The following is a 20924-nucleotide window of genomic DNA, read 5'->3' as shown; positions in this document are numbered from 1 at the left end:
GAGCCCGCGAGCCGCAACTACTGAGCCTGCGTGCCACAACTGCTGAAGCCCACACAGCTAAGGCCTGTGCTCCGCAAAAAGAGAAGCCACTGCAATGAGAAGCCCGTGCACCACAACAAAGAGTAGCCCCTGCTTGCCCCAACAAGAGAAAGCCAGAGTGCAGCAATGAAGACCCAATGCAGCCCAAATAAATAAATAAATAAATAAATAAATATAAATAAATACATCTACAAACAAAAAGGCTGAAGAAAATGATCTCTGATGGAAGCACGGAACTACTGGAAGGAAGGAAGAGCTCTACGAAAGAGTATGGATGGCAGACAAAAATGAACCAGTGACATAAGGCAAATCCATCAAACAATGGCAGTACTTTAAACCACCAAAGAATGTAAAGCAGTGGCTAAGGCTAGATCACATTTACACTGATTAGTACGGTAATATTTCTCAGGCATTTGTAACTGAGCAAATTCTGTCCTGATTTGTGTGTGTGCGTGTGTGTGTATTTTATTGGAGCATTTCTCCTTTTTCTTAATTTTTTAAAATTTTGGCCACACAGCTTTTGGGATCTCAGTTCCTCCACCAGGGATTGAACCCAGGCCACGGCAGTGAAAGTGCCGGATCCTAACCACTAGACCACCAGGTTATTCCCGTCTCCCCTCTTTTATAAACTAGAATAAGAGAGCCATGAATGTTATAATTCATTATATTTGTATAAATAGTTACATTTACGAGGAAACAAAATTTGAATGTAAACAAGTTTTTTAATATCATTATTTAAATACTTATATGAAGATTTTAAACAGTCCACTTTTGTTGGGAATGTCATATATTTTAAATTTACATGATACACCTAAAACAAAAAAACTAAGAATTGAAAGAAAAGCAAAGAAATGATTATCATAATATTCAGGATATTGGCTACCTCAGTGAAGAAAGCAGTACTGTGGGACACAGAAAAGAAACATGGTAGATTGAGTAGTACTGAATCTTAACCTCACTTTTAAGATGGGTAGTGGGTTTCCTAATCTGCATGTCATTATTCTTCAAAATTTACATAGTCCTTTATATATACCAAAGTTTACTTAATAAAACTTTTAAGAGAACAGAGATAATGAAATGGGATAGTCTGATTTATTATTCCTAATCAAATAATTAAAGGAAAGATTTATAGAAGGAAGTACCTGTTTCATTTCCTGCTCCATGATCATTGTGGATCTGCTGTAAACCAGGAATTGGTCGTGTTGTCAGATACCAAACAGCATGTAGGACATCTGTGGCATGTATACGATTGTGATCTAAAGTCACCAAAATGTTTTATAAAAATGATCATTCTGTTATTTTTAACATAGGACATTTTAAAAAGTACTTTCTAGTCATACTGTATCCTCATACATAAAATATATGGCTTAGAATAATTTCCAACAATTATGTTTTTGTTTCATCTTATTTTGTAAAAGTTTATCGATGTGTTAAAAAGTTTTCCTTTAAAAACTTTCACATATACTATGAAAACATATTAAAGGAGTCAAAGAAAAGGCAGCATTACAAGGGCTAATTTACTTAAGGTTGCTTTTTTTTTTTTTCTGGCTAGTCTGAAAGGCTTGTGGGATCTTAGTTCCCAAACTAGGGTGGGTCCCTGCAGTGAAAGTGCCAGTGGAAAGCCCTACGGTTGCTTTTTTGTGGCTTTTAAAAATATGCAAATAGTGTCTCGGTTATGGAGACCCATGTTTGCAAACAAAACAATTTCTGCACAAAGGCACATAGAACAGTTAAAAATTCTGGATACTTGGACAGCCGCCTCACCAATAGATAAGAAATAACTCTCTCTTAGGCCTGCTATAAGGATTACATGTTAAAAGGTATATACCTTTATATAAACATCCAGAATAGTGTCTGACATGTAGTACATGATCAATAAAACACTTGTTTACTGAAATACCACTATGTGAAAAGGCAAGACCTACAAGTGAAACCCAGCTTTGCTATTTCCAGTTTTATGATCTTCTGAAAGATCCTTCTGAATTTTTACTTCTCAACTGTAAAAGGTAGATAATACAACCTTTCCAACAAAGATTAAATGAGATAACCTTTGTGAATCTAATGATTATAGTCATAGCAAAACAAACAAACAAAATTATTCCACAAATCAGGACACAGTTAAAAAACGAATTCTATGGATGAATTTTAAACATTTTAATGTAAAGAAATTTATGAAACTCATGACTTAAAATTACCAAATATTTGAAAAGGTACTCATACAAATAATTAACATAGAAAGATGTATACTATATTACATGAAAAAGCAGATTATAAATAGGTATTATGATTCACTTCATAAAAAATAAGTATGTATAAGAAAAAGTCTTGAAGGATATGTACCAAAATGGGTTTTTTTGGTTTTTGTTTTTAATTTTTTGGCTGCACCACTCAGCCTGTGGGATCTTAGTTCCCTGACCGGGGATCGAAACCACACCCCATGCATTGGGAGCATGGGGTATTAACCACCAGTCCTCCAAGGAAGTCCCTTACCAAAATGTTAACAGTAGTCAGTTAACTCTGGGTAGGAGGATGTAGATTTTCTTTTTAAATTACTATTTTCCAACTTTTCCAAACATGTAATTTTAAAAGTGTTTAAGGGACCATCTGAAGGGAATTTATAAAGAATTTCAAAACCAGTATTATTTCAACTTAAATAATATATTTTAATACTTACAAGGAATGTCTCGATAACCATTTTCTAATGCACAAAAGTAGTTCATGAATTGTAGAGTAGGAATTTTAAATATCTCCAATAAGCCAGTGTCTTGAAATAGGGTATACATAACCTAAATGTCAATTAAAAGAAAGTTCACTTTAAAAATCGGAATTTCTATTTCTAGTTGAATATGTTTTTGTAATTTGCATTTGGGAAAGTTAACCACGTATATTCCTTTAACTTAAATAATTTATTAAAAACTTCCCTATAGTGAATTCTTTCTGAAATATGAAAAAGGAAGATACCGCCCTAAAGCCCTTGAAAACCATAGAATGATTATCATATCATGTCCCAGTTTTGAAATTTTTCCACTCTTCCCTTTAGCTTTTCATTCACAATTTATTGAAAGGCATATGAATTGTATTCTATTCTAGTCCTAGGTGTTAAAAGAAGTCAGAACAATATATTTATCACATTTCTGTCCCTAAAGAATTCAATGTGATAAATCGTGTGTCCTCCACATAATTTATCCTTATGTTCTCGCATTTCATAAATAAGATACTTTGGAGTTAATGAGAGTAATATTTCAGGAAGGTTAATCTGATGCTGCTGTGTGGACCCACCAGGAAGAACTTTGAGTCTGGGTGGTAAAATGGAAGTATTTTTCCATGGTTCTAGCATGAAATGGACCATTTGGCCTTGGGTAAAGCACAGGGAGGACCGGTGAAAAAGATGAAGCATAAGTTTCAGTCCAAAGAACTAGATCACCTTTCATGCCCTTTTCAACCTCAAGATTTAATAAAAAGAAAATCTTTATTACTTCTTTAGTGTAAATTAAATCCCATTATTATGGGCAAAAAAACTACTTTTCATATAAATATATATAAAATTATGAAATACTTTATATACATAATAATATATTCATTTATATATATATATGGGTTTATATATCCAGGTTTCTCTTTTCAAATTTTCTATTGAAAATTTCATTTGTGAAAAAAATAATTCAATGAACAATGTTGAACTTGTACCTAAACCAATATTATACATCTTTAGATTTTGCTTTTTATAAAGAATCAAGAAAAAAGTAACTTATAATAAAGCAGTAGGGATTTGAAACAAACCTGACTGAGGATCCTTCCTGATTTCTCTCCCATCTTTTCTACAAGTTCAAAAATTTGAAAATTCCAGTTACTCATACTTTCTATTAATGAGTCATAATCTTCTATTAAAATCAGGTCCCGTGATGCTTCTTGTTCAATCTGTACATGTAGGGGGGAAAAAAAAACCAAACCAACTTAACCTTACTTTTTATAAATATTGTTAAATCCACAGCTAAATGAGAACACTTAAAAATGAACACTATAAAAATGGTCAATATTTTTTTCTATAATGGTTATTCTCAAATATAACCTGTACTTCTATTAATTCTCTTTGTAGAATGTTATCTTCAGACAAATATAAACATGTCTTCTAGGCATCAAAAGACTTATTGGTCTTTACACTACTTTTATAAATAAAACTATTATATTTCCAAAACACTACACAAATCTAAAATCCATTATTTTCATTTTGGAAGTTACAGGTATCAAAGGATAATAGATAGAAACTTACATCCTTAAACTGACATTTATTACTAGGATAACTTCCCAAAAGAAATGGATGGATTTTTTTTCCCTAAAAAGCTTAGATTTTGAACTTTAAGAACAAAAAAAATATTAAGAACAAAACCCCCCTACAATTATAAGTAGGTTATTTTCATTGTTTTTAATGACTATGCATGTACTTTATTTTTTCATATTTTAACACATACAATGAAGAAAAAGTCAGCATAGAAAGTAATATATTGACTATAAAACCAAATAAATGTGTTCATTTTAAAATGAATGCAGTTAGTTATTCTAGGCTGATGAGTTTAAAAGTAATTATTTTTAACCCAAGGTTTTTCCGTTTTTTTTTTTTTTTAATTGGGGTATAGTTGATTTACACTGTTGTGTTAGTTTCAGGTGTACAGCAAAGTGATTCAGTTATACATATACATGTATCTATTGTTTTTCAGATTCTTTTCCCATATAGGTTATTACAGGATATTGAGTAGCATTCCCTGTGCTATACTGTAGGTCCTGGTTGTTTATTTTATATATAGTAGTATGTATATGTTAATCCCAAACTCCTCATTTATTTAAAGAAACTCTATTTTCAGGTGTTAATAGTGATTTTTCAGTAAAAATTTTTTTTAAATCATTATATTAAAAACCTTGTTCTGGGGCCTCCCTGGTGGCGCAAGTGGTTGAGAGTCCGCCTGCCGATGCAGGGGATACGGGTTCGTGCCCCGGTCTGGGAGGATCCCATATGCCGCGGAGCGGCTGGGCCCGTGAGCCATGGCCGCTGAGCCTGCGCGTCCGGAGCCTGCGCGTCCGGAGCCTGTGCTCCGCAACGGGGGAGGCCACAACAGTGAGAGGCCCGCATACCGCAAAAAAAAAAAAACCTTGTTCTGGGCAAAAATAATAAACTTAGTACTAACTAATAATATATTTCACCTTAACATAATCATATTGAAAGTTTATCTTTTACATTTGGTTGCTCTTCATTCTGTGCCTCTTCTTTTAGGTGATTATCACCTTCCCAAAGTAATTTTCTGCAGGCTTTGTTCTCTGTTTCCACTTCTTGTTGAGCTTCCGTAAGGTTGAATGATGCTTTTGAGAAAACGGTATTGTCTTCATCACCTTTCAAAAAGTATTTAAAGTAATAAACAAGAATAAAACATGTCCTATATGAGCAGTTTTATAAGAAAAATTTGTAAAAAAGTATTCAGATAAATTGAACCATACTGGCATTCAATCTAAATTAATGACACAATTAAGTTGTATCTTGCTGGACCAGTTGGCCCAGGTACCTTGTGCTCAGGCAGTATTTCACCTGATATAGCTACTCATGGATGAAAGAGAGGGTGGAAATTATTATAAAAGTGAGAAACTGAAAATGTCAGTCCCTCCCAATAGGACATTTTTTTAAAACCAATTTCATGTAAACTACTTCAAATACCTGAAATTGTTTGAGTTTTGGATATGAAAATTCTAAACTTGTAATATGGATGAGATTAAGGCACATCTAAAAATTAGAACAATGTTATGAATTGTGAGTTGTTTCTCTACCAATGTGATTAATAATACTCTTTTTCCCAAATTACATGGAAAAGGGAAGCAACATTGGTAGCTACATTTCATTCACTCATATGCAAAAAAAATTCATACTCATTCTATTTGTAATATGCTAACCAGGAAACTTTCCCAAAACACATCAACAGTAGAATAAATAAACTGTAGTGTATTCACACAATTGAACACTACAGAGCAAACAGAAGAAACTATAATCACATGCACCAATATGGATGATTTTTAAAAATACAATGTCAAGTGAAGGAAGCCAGACACAAAGGTATATACTCTGCAATTCTCTTTATGAAAAGTTCAAAAACATATCAAAATTGACACACATGAGTATTGAAAGACAGGATAAACATTATCTTTGGGGGAGATTCCTGGAAGCAGGGATGAGAGGAGGTGCTGGTAATATTTTGTTTGTTGATCTGGGTGCTGATTACATATGTATATTAGATGTATGAAAATACATCAAGCCACAAACCTAGGATTTATTTATTTTTCAATATGGAGGGATTGTTTTTTAAATAAAAGTGTTTTTAAGAGTACTCATTCAAGTTGACTTTCAGAAGAACTAGGCTGGTTGGTTGGTTGGTTATTTCTTCCTATTGATGTCTAGTTGATTTACAATGCTGTGCCAATCTCTGCTGTACAGCAAAGTGACTCAGTTATACACACAGAGACGTTCTTTCAGAAGAACTAGGTTTAAATCCTGATTTTTGTACTTAATAATGGCAAGCTTTTCCCCCTGTAGAATGTGGATAATAACACCTATTTTACTAGATGTTACACATAATAGGTGATCAATAACTGTCAGTCAAATCTGAGCCTAACACACTGAATATACTAAAAAATCATTAACTGATCATGATCAGGAAGTATTACCCTTTGGAAAATATTACTTTTCAAATGTTTCCAAATGAACATACTTTAAGAAAATTTAAAAATTCAGATTATTCAACTGTTCTTGGTAAGTTAAGGCACCAACTACAATTATATTCTAAAATAGCTGTCAATCCAAAAATTGTTGACATTTGAAGTACATGATTTACTTTTTAATGATCTAAATTCCTAATAAATATATCTTACAGATAATAAGAAAAACAGATGAAATAAATATAGCAATTTCTTCTCCAAAGATGTCCACAGTATTATCTCTTATCCCACATGCCTTCTTTTGAAATGTATTCTTATTGCTCCATCTAGAGAGCATTTATTTCCCAACCCCCTGGAATCTGGACAGGCCACATGACTGCTCTGATTAACAGAATATGACAGAAATGACAACTTTGTCTGGTCTGGGTTGAGCCATTAACTGGACTGGCAGCTTCCACAGCCTCCTCTTTTGGCCTCCAGCCAAAATGCTGGAAGAAGACCAGAGAGAGGTCATATTTAAATGGACTGGTCAATAGCCAGCAGACACATGAGACATCTTGGAAATTCAGTCCAATCAATCCTTTGTATGACTGTCACCCTTGCCAATATCTGACTGCAATTACATGACAGCCCTCAAGTGAGAATCTCCCAGCTGAGACCAGTCAATGCAAAGAACTGTGAGAATTAATAATCTGTTGTGGTTTTTAAAAGGCTTTATTGAGTATAATTACATGCCATAAAACCCACTCAGAGTAAGTACATAATTCGATAATTTTAGAAAATTTAGACTTCTGCAATATTCATGACAATCCAGTTTTTTTGTTTGTTTTTTTGGCCCAGAATTTTTGTTATTATCATCATTATCTTCAAAACACCTGATTGCTTTGGTCTTTAGATTCAAAAAAGTCTTTTTTTTATTGAACTATAGTTGATTTACAATGTTGTGTTAATTTCTGCTGTACAGCAAAGTGATTCAGTTATACATATATATATACATTATATTTTTAAATTTTTTTATTTTTTGGCCACACTGTGTGGCATGCAGAACCTTAGTTTCCTGACCAGGGATCGAACCCGAGCCCCCTGCAGTGGAAGTGTGAAGTCTTAAGCACTGGACCGCCAGGGAAGTCCTACATTCTTTTTTAATATTCTTTTCCATCATGGTTTATCATAGGATATTGAATATAGTTCTCTGTGCTGCACAGTAGGACCTTGTTGTTTATCCATTCTATATATAATACTTTACATCTACTAACCCAAACCTCCCACTGCATGTCTCCCCCAAACCCCTCCCTCTTGGAACCACAAGTCTGTTCTCTATGCATGACAGTCTAGTTTTAGAACATTCTCTTCACCTCAAAAAGTACCCTTATGGGGCCTCCCTGGTGGCGCAGTGGTTGAGAGTCCGCCTGCCGATGCAGGGGATACAGGTTCGTGCCCCAATCTGGGAGGATCCCATATGCCGCGGAGCGGCTGGGCCCGTGAGCCATGGCCGCTGGGCCTGCGCATCCGGAGCCTGTGCTCCGCAACGGGAGAGGCCACAACAGTGAGAGGCCCGCATACCGCAAAAAAAGAAAAAAAAAAAAAAAAAAAAAGTACCCTTATGCCTATTTACAGTTCATCCTTATTTTCACCCCAGGCAACTGATATTCTGATTATTGTCTCTATAAATTTGCCTTTTCTAGAATTTCATATAAATAGAATCAAACAATATATAATCTTTTTAGCTTAGTTTTTTTCACTTAGAATAACGTTTGGAAGTTTATCCACGTAGTAGCATGTATCAGCAGTTTGTTCTTCTTTTGTTAAACAGAATCCCATTGTATGGATATACCACATGATATTTATTCATTTACAAGTTGATGGACATTTTGATCTTTTCCAGTTTAGCACTATCATGAATAATGATGTCATAAGCATTCATAAGCCTGTCTTTGAGTGCTCATAAGTTTTCTCTTGAGTAAATTCTTATCCATGTTACTGCTGGGTAATATGGTAAATTTATGTCTAACTTTTTTGTTTGTTTGGTTTTTTTTGGCCGCACCACACTGCATGTGAGATCTTAGTTCCCCAACCAGGGATCAAACCCTCACCCCCAGCAGTGGAAGCGCAGAGTCTTAACCACCGGATCACCAGGGAAGTCTCCATGTCTACCTTTTAAAGAAACTGTCAAAATGTTTTCCAAAGTGGGTTTACCATTTTACAATCCCATCAGCAATGCACAAGTTCCAATTTCTCTGAATCCCTGCCAACACTTGGTATTGTCTGTCTTTTTGATTATGGCTATTCTGGTTTGAGTTTACTGGTATTTCACTGTAGTATTAATCTGCATTTCCCTAATGACTAATGATGTTAATAATTTTTTCATGTGTTTACTACCCATTCATTTATATTCATCATATCCTCCACCAAAAGTCTTTCACCAAAATATCTAAAATCTTTTGCCTGTGTTTTAATTGAGTTGGTTGACTTACTATTGAGTTAAAGAGTTATATGTCATGGTTATAAGACCTTTATCAGATGTATAATTTGCAAATATTTTCTCCCAGTCTGTGGTTTGTCTTTGATTTTCTTATTGTTGTCTTTTGAAGTGGAAATAAGTTTTGAAATCAGGTAGTATCAGTCCTCCAAATTTGTTATTTTTCCAAATTGTTTTGGCTATTTTAGGCCATTTGTATTTCCATGTAAATTTTAACACCAATTGGTCATTTTCTACCAAAATAAGCCTACTGGAACTTGACCAGAATTGCAATGAATTTACAGATCAATTTGGAAGAATAGCCTGTTGACAGTACTGAGTTTCCCTATCTGTTTGCTATGCAATGCCTCTCAATTTATTTAGTTTCTTTAACTTTTCTTTAATTTTCTTTCTTTAGTTTTCTCAACGTTTTATAGATTACAGTTTATAAATCTCCTAATTCTTTTGTTAAATTTATTCTAACTTTATTCTTTTTGATACTATTATGAATGGAAACATTTTCTAAATTTCAATTTTTGATGGTTCATTTCTGGTATATAGAAATACAATTGATTTTGTACTTTGATCTTGTGACTTTGCTAAGCTTGTTTATTGGTTCTAATAATTGTGTGTGTGTGTGTGTGTTTGTGTGTGTATTTGGAATTTTCTACAAATGGATCTGTGAATAAGGACAGTTTTATTTCTTTATTTCCACTCAGATATCTTTATTTTTTTATATTTCTAGAAATTTTCCTGGCTAGAACCTCCAGTACAATATTGAATACAAGTGCTGAAAGCAAAAATCCTTCTTATTCTTTTTTTTTTAACATCTTTATTGGAGTAAAATTGCTTTACATTGTTGTGTTAGTTGCTGCTGTATAACAAAGTGAATCAGCTATACATATACATATATCCCCATATCCCCTCCCTCTTGTTTCTCCCTCCTACCCTCCCTATCCCACCCCTCTAGGTGGTCACAAAGCACCGAGCTGATCTCCCTGTGCTATGCGGCTGCTTCCCACCAGCTATCTATTTTACATTTGGTAGTGTATATATGTCAATGCCACTCTCTCACTTTGTCTCAGCTTCCCCTTTCCCTTCCCCATGTCCTCAAGTCCATTCTCTACTCCGAGTCTTTATTCCTGTCCTGCCCCTAGGTTCTTCAGAACCATTTCTTTTTTTTTTTTTTTTAGATTCCATATATGTGTTAGCATACGGTATTTGTTTTTCTCTTTCCGACTTCACTCTGTATGACAGACTCCAGTTCCATCCACCTCACTACAAATAACTCAATATCATTTCTTTTTATGGCTGAGTAATATTCCATTGTATGTATGTGCCACATATTCTTTATCCATTCATCTGTCGATGGACACTTAGGTTGCTTCCATGTCCTGGCTATTGTAAAAAAATTCAAAAAGAGTCATGTCCCTTCTCTTATTCTTGATCTTAGGGGGAAAGCATCAGTCTTCCTCCAGTAAGGATGATGTTAGCTCTGTGTTTGTTTCAAAGATGCCCTTTATCAGATTGAAGGACTTCTCTGATATTACTGGTTTGAGTGTTTTCATCATGAAAGAGTGTTGGATTTTGTCAAATGCTTTATCTGCATCTAGATAGATTACCATGTGATTTTTCCCCCTCTTTAATGGGGTGTATTACATTGATTAATTTTCAAATGCTAAACCACCCTTGCATTCCTGGCATAAATACCAATTGGTCATGGTATGACATTTCATCTGTTGCTAGATTCAGTGTGCTAGTATTTTGTTAAGGATATTGGAAATGTTGGTCTATAGTTTTATTTTCTTGTGATGCCTTTGTCTGCTTATAGTATCAGAGTAATACTGGCCTCATAGAATGAGTTGGGAAGTTTGCCCTCCTATTTTTTGGAAGTTTGTGAAGGATTGGTCTTCGTTCTTGTTGTTTTTTAGTCCTTTAAAATGTAAAACCCCAAAACTATTAAATTGTACACTATAAAAGGGTGAATTTTAAAGTATGTGAAAGGATTGATATGCACCTGTAACCCCTGAAAGGGCCTATTTCTGGTTTACCTTTATTCTTTTTTTTTTTTTTTTTTGCGGTACGCGGGCCTCTCACTGCTGTGGCCTCTCCCATTGCGGAGCACAGGCTCCGGACGCGCAGGCTCAACGGCCATGGCTCACGGGCCCAGCCGCTCCACGGCACGCGGGATCCTCCCGGACCGGGGCACGAACCCGTGCCCCCTGCATCGGCAGGCGGACTCTCAACCACTGCGCCACCAGGGAAGCCCTTACCTTTATTCTTAGGATGCAGTACTGCTGAGTTTACCAAGTTACTCCTACCACGGCAAAACTTCAATTCCAATCTTTGTCTCCCTAGTCGCATGAAGCTACCAAAGGGACTGCTCATTCTATCAGTTACTGGCCCCTCTGGAAGCAGTGAACACCCTTTTGGTAGCCCCAAACTTGAGACTCACTTTCTTGGATTTCTGTCCTCCTCCAGGTCTTATGCTGGAAATTCTGAGGAGCTTGTTAGTTCTTCAATGGTTTGAAGCAGATTTTTTTTTTGTTGTTAATAACTTGTAACTTTTCTAGCTACCTTCAGGGGATATGATGGTCTGAGTTACCTAGTTAACTATTAGTGGACACTTGAGTCATCAATGTTTTAAAGTTATAAAACAACTATAACTTTATCACCAACAATATTTCTTGTTTGAGGGTATGTTTCAGAATAATATAATTAACTAAATTTTAAAACAACTCCTTTGTGTAATTATTTAAAAATGTATGCAAACCCTTTTGAGCTAAGATTATGCAATTTAAATTTCGAGGTTAATATAGTTAATCTCACTATTTATGAACCCTAGACGTAACATAAGACTATATTCATTCGTACAGCACATTTCTACTCTTCAAAATACTTTCACCATTTATTACTTATAATTTGCTAATAACTCCTCTGTGAAGTAAAAAAGATTATAATCTTCATTTTAAAGATGGATAAACTAAAAAACTCATTCATTTATTCATTTTAAAAAACAATGTAAGAAATTGTTCTTAAATTTAAACACACATGACTTTTGCAGTCTCACCTGACTTTTCCCTGTGGCAGTCTGTACCAGACTCTGGTTCAGATGCTGAAGCATATTTCAATATTTGATGTCCACAGCTTATAAAATAAAACAGATAAATATATGTATATGATAAGTGAGGCAAAATTTTTTTACCTAAATACAATCAGAAAATCTGGTTATTTTTTAACTGCAAGATCCCAACTGCAAAATATCCTAATATTCCAATCTCTCTATAAACTTAACAGGCTTTATCCTAGAAAGCACCTGTGTCCCTATGAAGGAAATAACATATTTTGGAAGTAACACTGAGATCTGAGGTAAACACTTATTACCATCAAAGCAGAAATGAGAACAAACACCATATGGACTGGGTACTGTAAATAGGTACTAAATTAGTACATACTAAAATAATTCTCATACATTTACTGCTATCTTATGATGGATAAAATACCACTATATTTCACTTCAGATGGAGATCATTTAGCTGGGAAATGAATAATGGCACTGAAATGAAAAAAAATTGTTTAGAATAAAAACTGCTAGATGAAGAGGATATAGTATTCATTAATCATCTAGTTATAATACAGAACAAGAAAACTGGTAATACTTTATTAAGATAACCTATATTTTGAAACAAATAGTAAACACTTTGGAAACTTACCTGTTACATAAATTGCTATCAGAATTTCTAAGTTGCTGATAAAACTCTGGTGAATTGGTTGCACTGCTCAGAGATCTGTGTAAAATAACACTTGGCTTAGTAAGAAAATCAGCAGTGTCAGGAAATTCTATAGGCGATCGGTTAGTTGGAGAGCCAGCAGACATTGGTCCATGACTGGGAGAATTCAGGCCAGGTAAAGCACCTAAAAAATTGAAAGAGAAGAAAGAGATATGTATGAATGTGTGTACTGATATGTATGTGTTTATTGTCCGTGTTTGGGTGTTTATAAAGAGCATTTTCCTTCTTTAAAGAAAGCAAAGTATTTACAGTTAAATGATAAACTAACTAGATTTCTACATGGAGCTATCTTCAAGACCTTCTACGAATTCAGGCAGAATATAGACCATATTTGTCATCATCAATGACAGTGGAATAAACACCCTGTGGCAGGATGGCACATAGTAGGTAAATACTAAAAGTATAACTAAAATGTACATAATGTGTGGCACAAATTTTCCTAATTCATATTGGTCTTTATCTTTAACATTTTGTGTCCCTACCAGCTTGATTATCCACATGAACCAAAGCATCTTTACCAAATTTTATTGAATATTTTTCAATACAATACAATTCATTTTTATCAAAGAACCAAAGTTCTTGATAGCATTAAGCAAATTAAGCATGCGATAAAATCATATTAACACAACAGCAGATCCCTTAAAAAATCCACATCTTTCCAGCTCATTCATTCATTCAACAAGTATTTGAGAGCCTATTATATGCTGGAAAACGTGCAGTGTTTCACAATGGAGAAAAAGATGCCATCCTTACAACTCAATGAACCTAAAGTCTAGTGGAAAATACAAACAAGTGCTAAGTGTTAAAATAAGGGGAAAAAAAGAGTGCTTCAGACATACATCCCTAATCCTATTGATTTACTCAAGAGCCTTTGCTGGGTGCCTTGAACTAAGGGTATATCTGGAGAGGTGTAGGTGGATTTAAAACTTTATTTTGAAATAAAGATCCAAGTAAAGTGTGAATCAGAGAGGAAAGCAAATAACAGTTGTTAAGGTATTACGGTATTTTCAGACATAGTTACAGATGTGTGTGATGGTTAATTTTATGTGTCAACTTGGCTAGGCTATCACGCCCAGTTGTTTGGTCAAATTCCAGTCTAGATGTTGCTGTGAAGGTATTTTTCAGATGTGATTAACATTGAAATCTGTAGACTGAATAAAGCATATTGCCCTTTATAATGTGGACTGGCCTCATCCAATTTGTTGAAGGCCTTAAGAGAAAAGACTGAAGTCCTCCAAAGAGGAAGGAATTTTCCCTCCAGACTGCCTTCAGAGTCAAAACTACAACATCGACTCCTGCTAGAATTTCCAGCCTGGCAGCCTGCCCTAAAAATTCTGGACCTGACAGCCCTCTCAATCTGGCGAGCCAATCCCCGTCAGTCAATCAATCAATCGATCACTCCCCACCCCATGTATATGTAAGTATATATGTATGTATGTAGGTATATACACATGCACGAACATCCTATTAGTTCTATTTGTCTGGAAAACCCTGACTATACAATGTGTTACTTTATTTAATCTTCATAATAGCCCTGTGGGTTAAGTAGCGTTTTTATTTTACATGTGCAGGGCTGCCAACTGCTGTTCTATCAAACTGATTTGTTTAGAGGCTCCTATAATTTCATATAATGTTGGGGCTGAAAAAGATTTTATAAATAATCGGTCACTTTAATGTTTCAGAAGAGGAAACCGAGGACTAGAAAAGGGAAGTATCTTTCTTGTCAAAATAATAACAGTTAGTTACTAACTGGAGACTAAAGTCCTAATTTTCAGCATTCTTTTTTCTATTATAATACTGAGTGTCCAAAACCCTGACAAACAGGCTGAGAAGAATAAAGGATAGCCTAATTTTAGGGTAGAAATTTCATATAACATAGAACAGCTTCGAGGAGAAGACAAAATGGTAAAGAAAACCCCAGCAACCCTTAAAAGATACTTTCTACAGTACAGATTCATCATTTTTATTATAAACCTTTTAAATTGTGAAATACAACACCCATACAGAAAAGTTATAACAGGAATGCTCACCACTCAAGCTAAAACATAAAACATGGCCAGAGATCAGAAACCCATATCCAACATCTAATTCCCCTCCCTCTCACTAAAGGAAAGCATTACTTTGACTTTTATGGTAGTGTTTTTCTTGCCTCTCTTTATATTTATACCACATATGTTATCTCTTTACAGTTTAGTTTTGCCCTTTCTTTGAACTTTGTAAATTGAATCAGATAGTATAAATGCTTTTATGTCTTGCTCAACATTTAAAAAAGATGTTTCATATGTTCATTCATTTTGAATGACATACAAAATTGTATGTATGAATACAGCACAATTTTATTTCTCTGTTCAAGTACTGAACTGCCAAATTGTTTTCCAAAGTAGCTGTAGCATTTTACTTTCCAATCAGTGATGTATGAGTGTTCCTACCTCTGAACATGTTTCCAACACTTATTATACTGTCTTTAGAATTATAGACATCATAGTGGGTGTGAAGTCATGATTCCTTGTGGTTTTGATTTGCATTTCCCTAATGACTAATGATGCTGAGTATCTTTTCACGTGGTTAGGACCATTTGTATACCTTCTTTGGAGAAACATCTATTCAAATCTTTTGCCAATTTTTTAGTGAGGTCATTTGTGTGTTTATCATTGAGTTTTAAGACATCTTTGTCTATTCTGAATACAAGTCCATTGTCAGATCGTAATTTGCAAATATTTTCTCCCATCCTGTGGACTGTCTTTTCACTTTCTTTAGGTGTCTGTTGAAGTAAATACAAATGATTTAATTTTAATGAATTCCTATTATGAATTTTTTAAAAATATTTATTTGGTTGCACTGGGTCTTAGTTGCGGCAAGCGAGCTCCTTAGTTGCGGCTCACAGGCTCCTTAGTTGCAGCATGCGAACTCTTAGTTGCGGCTTGCATGTGGGATCTAGTTCCCTGACCAGGAATCGAACCCGGGTCCCCTGCATTGGGAGCATATAGTCTTATCCACTGCGCCACCAGGGAAGTCCCCCTCTATTATCAATTTATTTCATTTATGGACTGTACTTCTGGTGTCTAAGAATATCCAAACTCAGAGAGATTTTCTCCTATGTTTTCTCTACAAGTTTTATGGTTTCACTCTTATATTTGAGTGTACAAGCATTTACAGTTAATTTTTGAGTATGATGACAGGTATGGTTCCGAATTCATTCTTTTTCATTTGTATATCTATCCAGTTGTCCCAACATCATTTGTTAAAAACACTATTCCTTCCCCATTGAATTACCTTGGCACACTGGCTGAAAATCAATTGACCATGTAAGGGTTTATTTCTGGACTCTCAATTCTATACCACTGAGTTGGAATATCCTTATGCCAGTGTCACTGTCTTGATTACCATAGCTTGGTAGTAAGTTTTAAAATTTACAAGTGTGAGTCCCCCAGTTTTTTTCTTCTTTTTTTTTTTTATTAAAGATAATTTTATCTACTCTGGGTCCCTTGAATTTCTATATGAATTTTCAAATCAGGTTCTCAAATTTCTACAAAGAGGCCAGCTCAGATTTTGATAAGGATTTGTACTAAATTTAGAACAACTTAAGGAGTATTGCCATCTTAACAATATTAAGTCTTCTGGTCCATGAACATGGGATATTTTCCATATGGGTCTTCCTGCGACTTCCCTGGTTGGTCCAGTGGTTAAGACTCTGCGTGCCAATGCAGGGGGCATGGGTTTGATCCCTGGTCGGGGAACTAAGATCTCACATGCCATGCAGCATAGTCAAAAATTTTTTAAAAAATACATATCTGAGTCTTCTTTAATTTCAACGTTTTAGAGTTTTCAGTGTACAAGTCTTGCACTATTTTGTTAAATTTATTCCAAAGTATTTTTTTTCTTTTTTAAAAATAGGGCCTCCCTGGTGGCGCAAGTGGTTGAGAGTCCGCCTGCCGATGCAGGGGATACGGGTTCGTGCCCCGGTCTGGGAGGATCCCATATGCCGCGGAGCGGCTGGGCCCGTGAGCCATGGCCGCTGAGCCTGCGCGTCCGGAGCCTGCGCGTCCGGAGCCTGTGCTCCGCAGCGGGGGAGGCCACAGCAGTGAGAGGCCCGCATACCGCAAAAAAAAAAAAAAAAAGTATTTATTTTATATTTGGCTGCGTTGGGTCTTCGTTGCTGCGTGTGGGCTTTCTCTAGCTGCGGCGAGCGGGGGCTACTCTTCGTTGGGGTGGGCAGGCTTCTCACTGCGGTGGTTTCTCTTGTTGCAGAGCACGGGCTCTAGGCTCGTGGGCTTCAGTAGTTGCAGCACGCAGGCTCAGTAGTTGTGGCTCACAGGCTCTAGAGCACAGGCTCAGTAGTTGTGGCACACGGACTCAGTTGCCCTGTGACATGTGGGATCTTCCCGGACCAGGGATTGAACCTGTGTCCCCTGCAATGGCAGGCAGATTCTTAACCACTGCGCCACCAGGGAAGTCCTGAAATTATTTTCTTAATTTCAGTTTTGCATTGTTCATTGCTAGTATATAGAAATACAACTGATTATTGTTTATAGATCTTGTATTCTGCCACACTAATGAACTTGTTTATTGGTTGTAATAGGTTTAATGAATTTCTTAGGATTTATAAATATATGATTATGTTGTCTGCAAATAGTTTTACATCTTCCTTTTATTCATTTTTACCTAAACTTCCCTGAATAGAACCTCCAACCCAATACTGAGTAGAAGTGGTAATTATTTTATAATTATTTAAATTATTTTATAATTTTATAATTTCTAATTCTTTATATTCTTTCTGTGGTGAGACATTGTTGTCATACTGTCCTTACTTTAGATATGGTTTCCTCAAGTTCTTTAAACATAGTTATGGTAGCAGATTTAAAGTCATTACTAAATCCCAAATCCAAGCCTCCTCAGGGAAATTTTGTTGGCTGTTTTTCATTGTCTACATGGCGAAAAATTTCTTGTTTCTTTGCATGCTTCATGGTTTTTTTGTTGAAAACTGGACATTTTAGATAATATATTGTAACAATTCTAATATCAGATCTCTCCCACCCTCAAGGTGTATGTTGCTGGGTTTTTGTTCGTTTTTTGTTTCTGATTATTCATTGAGTGATTTCCTGGACTCAATATGTAGATCTTGTTTTCTCTGAGGTGTGTAGCCACTGAGTTCTCTGCTGCTTTTTTTCCCCTTTTCTCCTTGATTTATGCTTGACTTCTTAGAAGCCATTCTTGGGTCAGTGTAATTTAGATGAGACAGAAGATTACTTTAAATGTCTTGCCTCTGTGTCATCTGTAGGTGAGAATGTGTTTGAAAAGATACAACTTCAAACTTCCAGGCAAGTTTACAAGACAGCCTTAGCTTTTACTTCCTGCTTGTGCAGGACCTCAAGGTCAGCTACAGATGGAGTGACCAGGGCCTTCGCCTTTCCCAGATCTTTCCTGGGCACGTGCACAGCCCTAAACATGTGCTCAGCCTAGTATATGTGGTGGGATAAGTGTCCAAATTCTTTTCTTGGATATCCAGTTATTCTGGCCCCTTTTGTTACAAACAAAAACAAACAAACAAACAAAAACTATCCTCTTCTGTTGCCAGAGCTTTCCACTTCCCCAGGGTCATCTAGTGTCCAGGATTTCCTTTTAAATTCCCAATCAGCTCTTGTTTGCCCCAGCTGAAATCACAGCCTTACACACTCACAATGTTGCCTGGCATAGGGTATAAGGGTTTTTTGTTTTGTGTTTTTGGAAAGCTGAGCTCTGAGTCAAATGAAATATCCACAGCACCCTGGGAATAGAAGTGTTTTCCAGGGAGCTTGAACAAAACATTTACTGTACTATCAGGTTGTTACTTTTAATGCAGTTTCTAAAGAGGTCAGACTCTAATGGCTGCAAAGCTAGTGGCTTTTAGCTGTAGTATCACTGAGCTGGGCAGAGAGAGGGTTTGGGAAGTGCCCCCAGTTAAGCTGTCGCAGAACCTCACTGTCTCACCAAGGTTCGGTAGTTAGTTTCTCTTGTATAGATGACTTCTAGTTCTCTGGCTTTTGTTCACTTCCAGAATTCTGAAATGATTGAGTTTAGTTTTTTGCCCCTATTTTTGTTGTTTTGGCAGAAGAACAAGTTTACTGAGATCCTCTCTCTGCCATTCCGGAAGCTGATCGCTATATATGATTTTAATCCTTTGAAACTTGTTGAGACTTGTTTTATAGCTCAGCAAATGGTCTATTTTGATCAATCTTGTGTGTGTCCTTGGAAAAAATATGTATCTTGTAATGTCTGAGTGTGGTGTTTTATAGTCGATTAGGTCAAGTCAGTTAAATCATGTTGTCCTAATCTTCCATTTATCTATTACTAATATTTTGGTTTGCTTATTATACTAGATGAGAGTGGTGAGTTAAAATCTCCAAAATGAATACAGATTTGTCTTTCTCACCCTTTAGTTCTATCAATTTTTGGTTTGTGTATTTTATTTTAATTAATCAATTTTTGGTTTGTGTATTTTATTTTAATTAATTAATTTTTGGTTTGTGTGCTTTATACCCATGAGATCAGACCTCTGTCCTTATATTTAGTGTGCCTTTTGTAAAGAGAATGTACTTGAGTCTTGTGTTGTTAATTGTCTGACAGTCTGTATCTATTAACTGGAGTGTATTTTCAACTTTTTTGTGGAAAACAGCACATTTTAGATAATATACTCTAACAACTCTGGTCAGATCCCTGGCACCCCCAGCTCCCCTACCAGCCACCCACGCAAGGTGTATATTTAATATAGTTTGCTTAATCCTCCGTCTTGCTATTTCTTTTTTAGTTATTCTTTATGTTTTTGTTTCTTTTTTTTTTTTTTTTTTTTGCTGTACGCGGGCCTCTCACTGCTGTGGCCTCTCCCGTTGCGGAGCACAGGCTCCGGACACACAGGCTCCGCGGCCATGGCTCGCGGGCCCAGCCGCTCCGCGGCATGTGGGATCTTCCGGGATCGGGGCACGAACCCGTGTCCCCTGCATCGGCAGGCGGACTCTCAACCACTGCGCCACCAGGGAAGCCCTGTTTTTGTTTCTTATTTTTTCTTTTCTTGTATTATTTTAGATTATTCAAGGTTTTTTTTTTTAATCATGCCATTTTACCTCCTATATTAGCTTCTTATACTTTTTTTTTTATTCTTTTAATTATCACCCTGGATATTACAATGTGCATCTTTGAAGTATTAGTTTCTTTTAAATTAGAACTTTTTTAGTACTTTTCAATCACTGCCAGTACACTGTAAGTTTAAGTCAATTTACCCCTTTCCCACCCTTTGTGCCACTGTTACCATATACTTGACTTCTTTATACACTATGCAAGCCACAAGGGAGTCACTGTTTTTAATGATCAGTATTCTCTTATGTACCCACATATTTAGGCTTACCAGTGCTTTTCATTCATTCCTGAAGATCCATGCTTCAATCTGGATCATTTTCCTCCTACCTAAGGAACTTCCTTTGCTGAATCTTAGCAGTGCAAGTCTACTAGCAATAAATTCTACCAGCTTTTGTTTGTATGAAAAAAATGTTATTTCACCTTAATTTTTAAAGGATATTTTCACTGGATAAAGAATTCCAGGTTGGCAAGTTTTGTTTTGCAATACTTTAAATATGCCATTCTATTGTCTTTGGTGACTGTAGTTAATAATACCGTATTGCATAATAATACTGTATTTCATATTTGAAAGTTGCTAAGAGAATAGATCTTAAAAGTTCTCATCACAAGAAAAAAAAATTTGTAACTATGTGTGGTGACAGATGTTGACTTATGGTGATCATTTCACAATATATACAAATATCAAATCATTTTGCTATATACCTAAAACTAATATAATGTTATGTCAATTCACCCCCCCCATAGATAGATAATTGGATAAAAATTCTATTAGAATGACTTATTATAGGATATAGGATATAGTCAGGGTTTTTTTCTACTCTCATATTAAGATT

At 35.6% G+C, this 20924-nt stretch overlaps 1 protein-coding gene across 2 annotated transcripts in view; it reads right to left on the bottom strand.

Annotated features, from left to right (window-relative positions):
- PDE3B (phosphodiesterase 3B) overlaps positions 1 to 20924 on the bottom strand; it is a 166513-nt gene that overhangs the window by 28666 nt on the left and 116923 nt on the right. For both annotated transcript variants that reach the window (XM_060103988.1, XM_060103989.1), the window contains exons 6-12: positions 17335 to 17343; positions 12904 to 13105; positions 12261 to 12337; positions 5270 to 5421; positions 3820 to 3957; positions 2714 to 2825; positions 1182 to 1295 (exon numbers count right to left, since the gene is read on the bottom strand). In XM_060103988.1, coding sequence (XP_059959971.1) covers positions 1182 to 1295; positions 2714 to 2825; positions 3820 to 3957; positions 5270 to 5421; positions 12261 to 12337; positions 12904 to 13105; positions 17335 to 17343 — 804 coding nt within the window. The remainder of the gene's footprint in view (positions 1 to 1181; positions 1296 to 2713; positions 2826 to 3819; positions 3958 to 5269; positions 5422 to 12260; positions 12338 to 12903; positions 13106 to 17334; positions 17344 to 20924) is intronic.

This window comes from Mesoplodon densirostris, chromosome 7 (genome assembly GCF_025265405.1).
Source record: "Mesoplodon densirostris isolate mMesDen1 chromosome 7, mMesDen1 primary haplotype, whole genome shotgun sequence".
Taxonomy (NCBI): domain Eukaryota; kingdom Metazoa; phylum Chordata; class Mammalia; order Artiodactyla; family Ziphiidae; genus Mesoplodon; species Mesoplodon densirostris.
The sequence above is the reverse complement of the archived record's forward strand: the minus strand, read 5'-3'. Positions and strand labels throughout refer to the sequence as shown.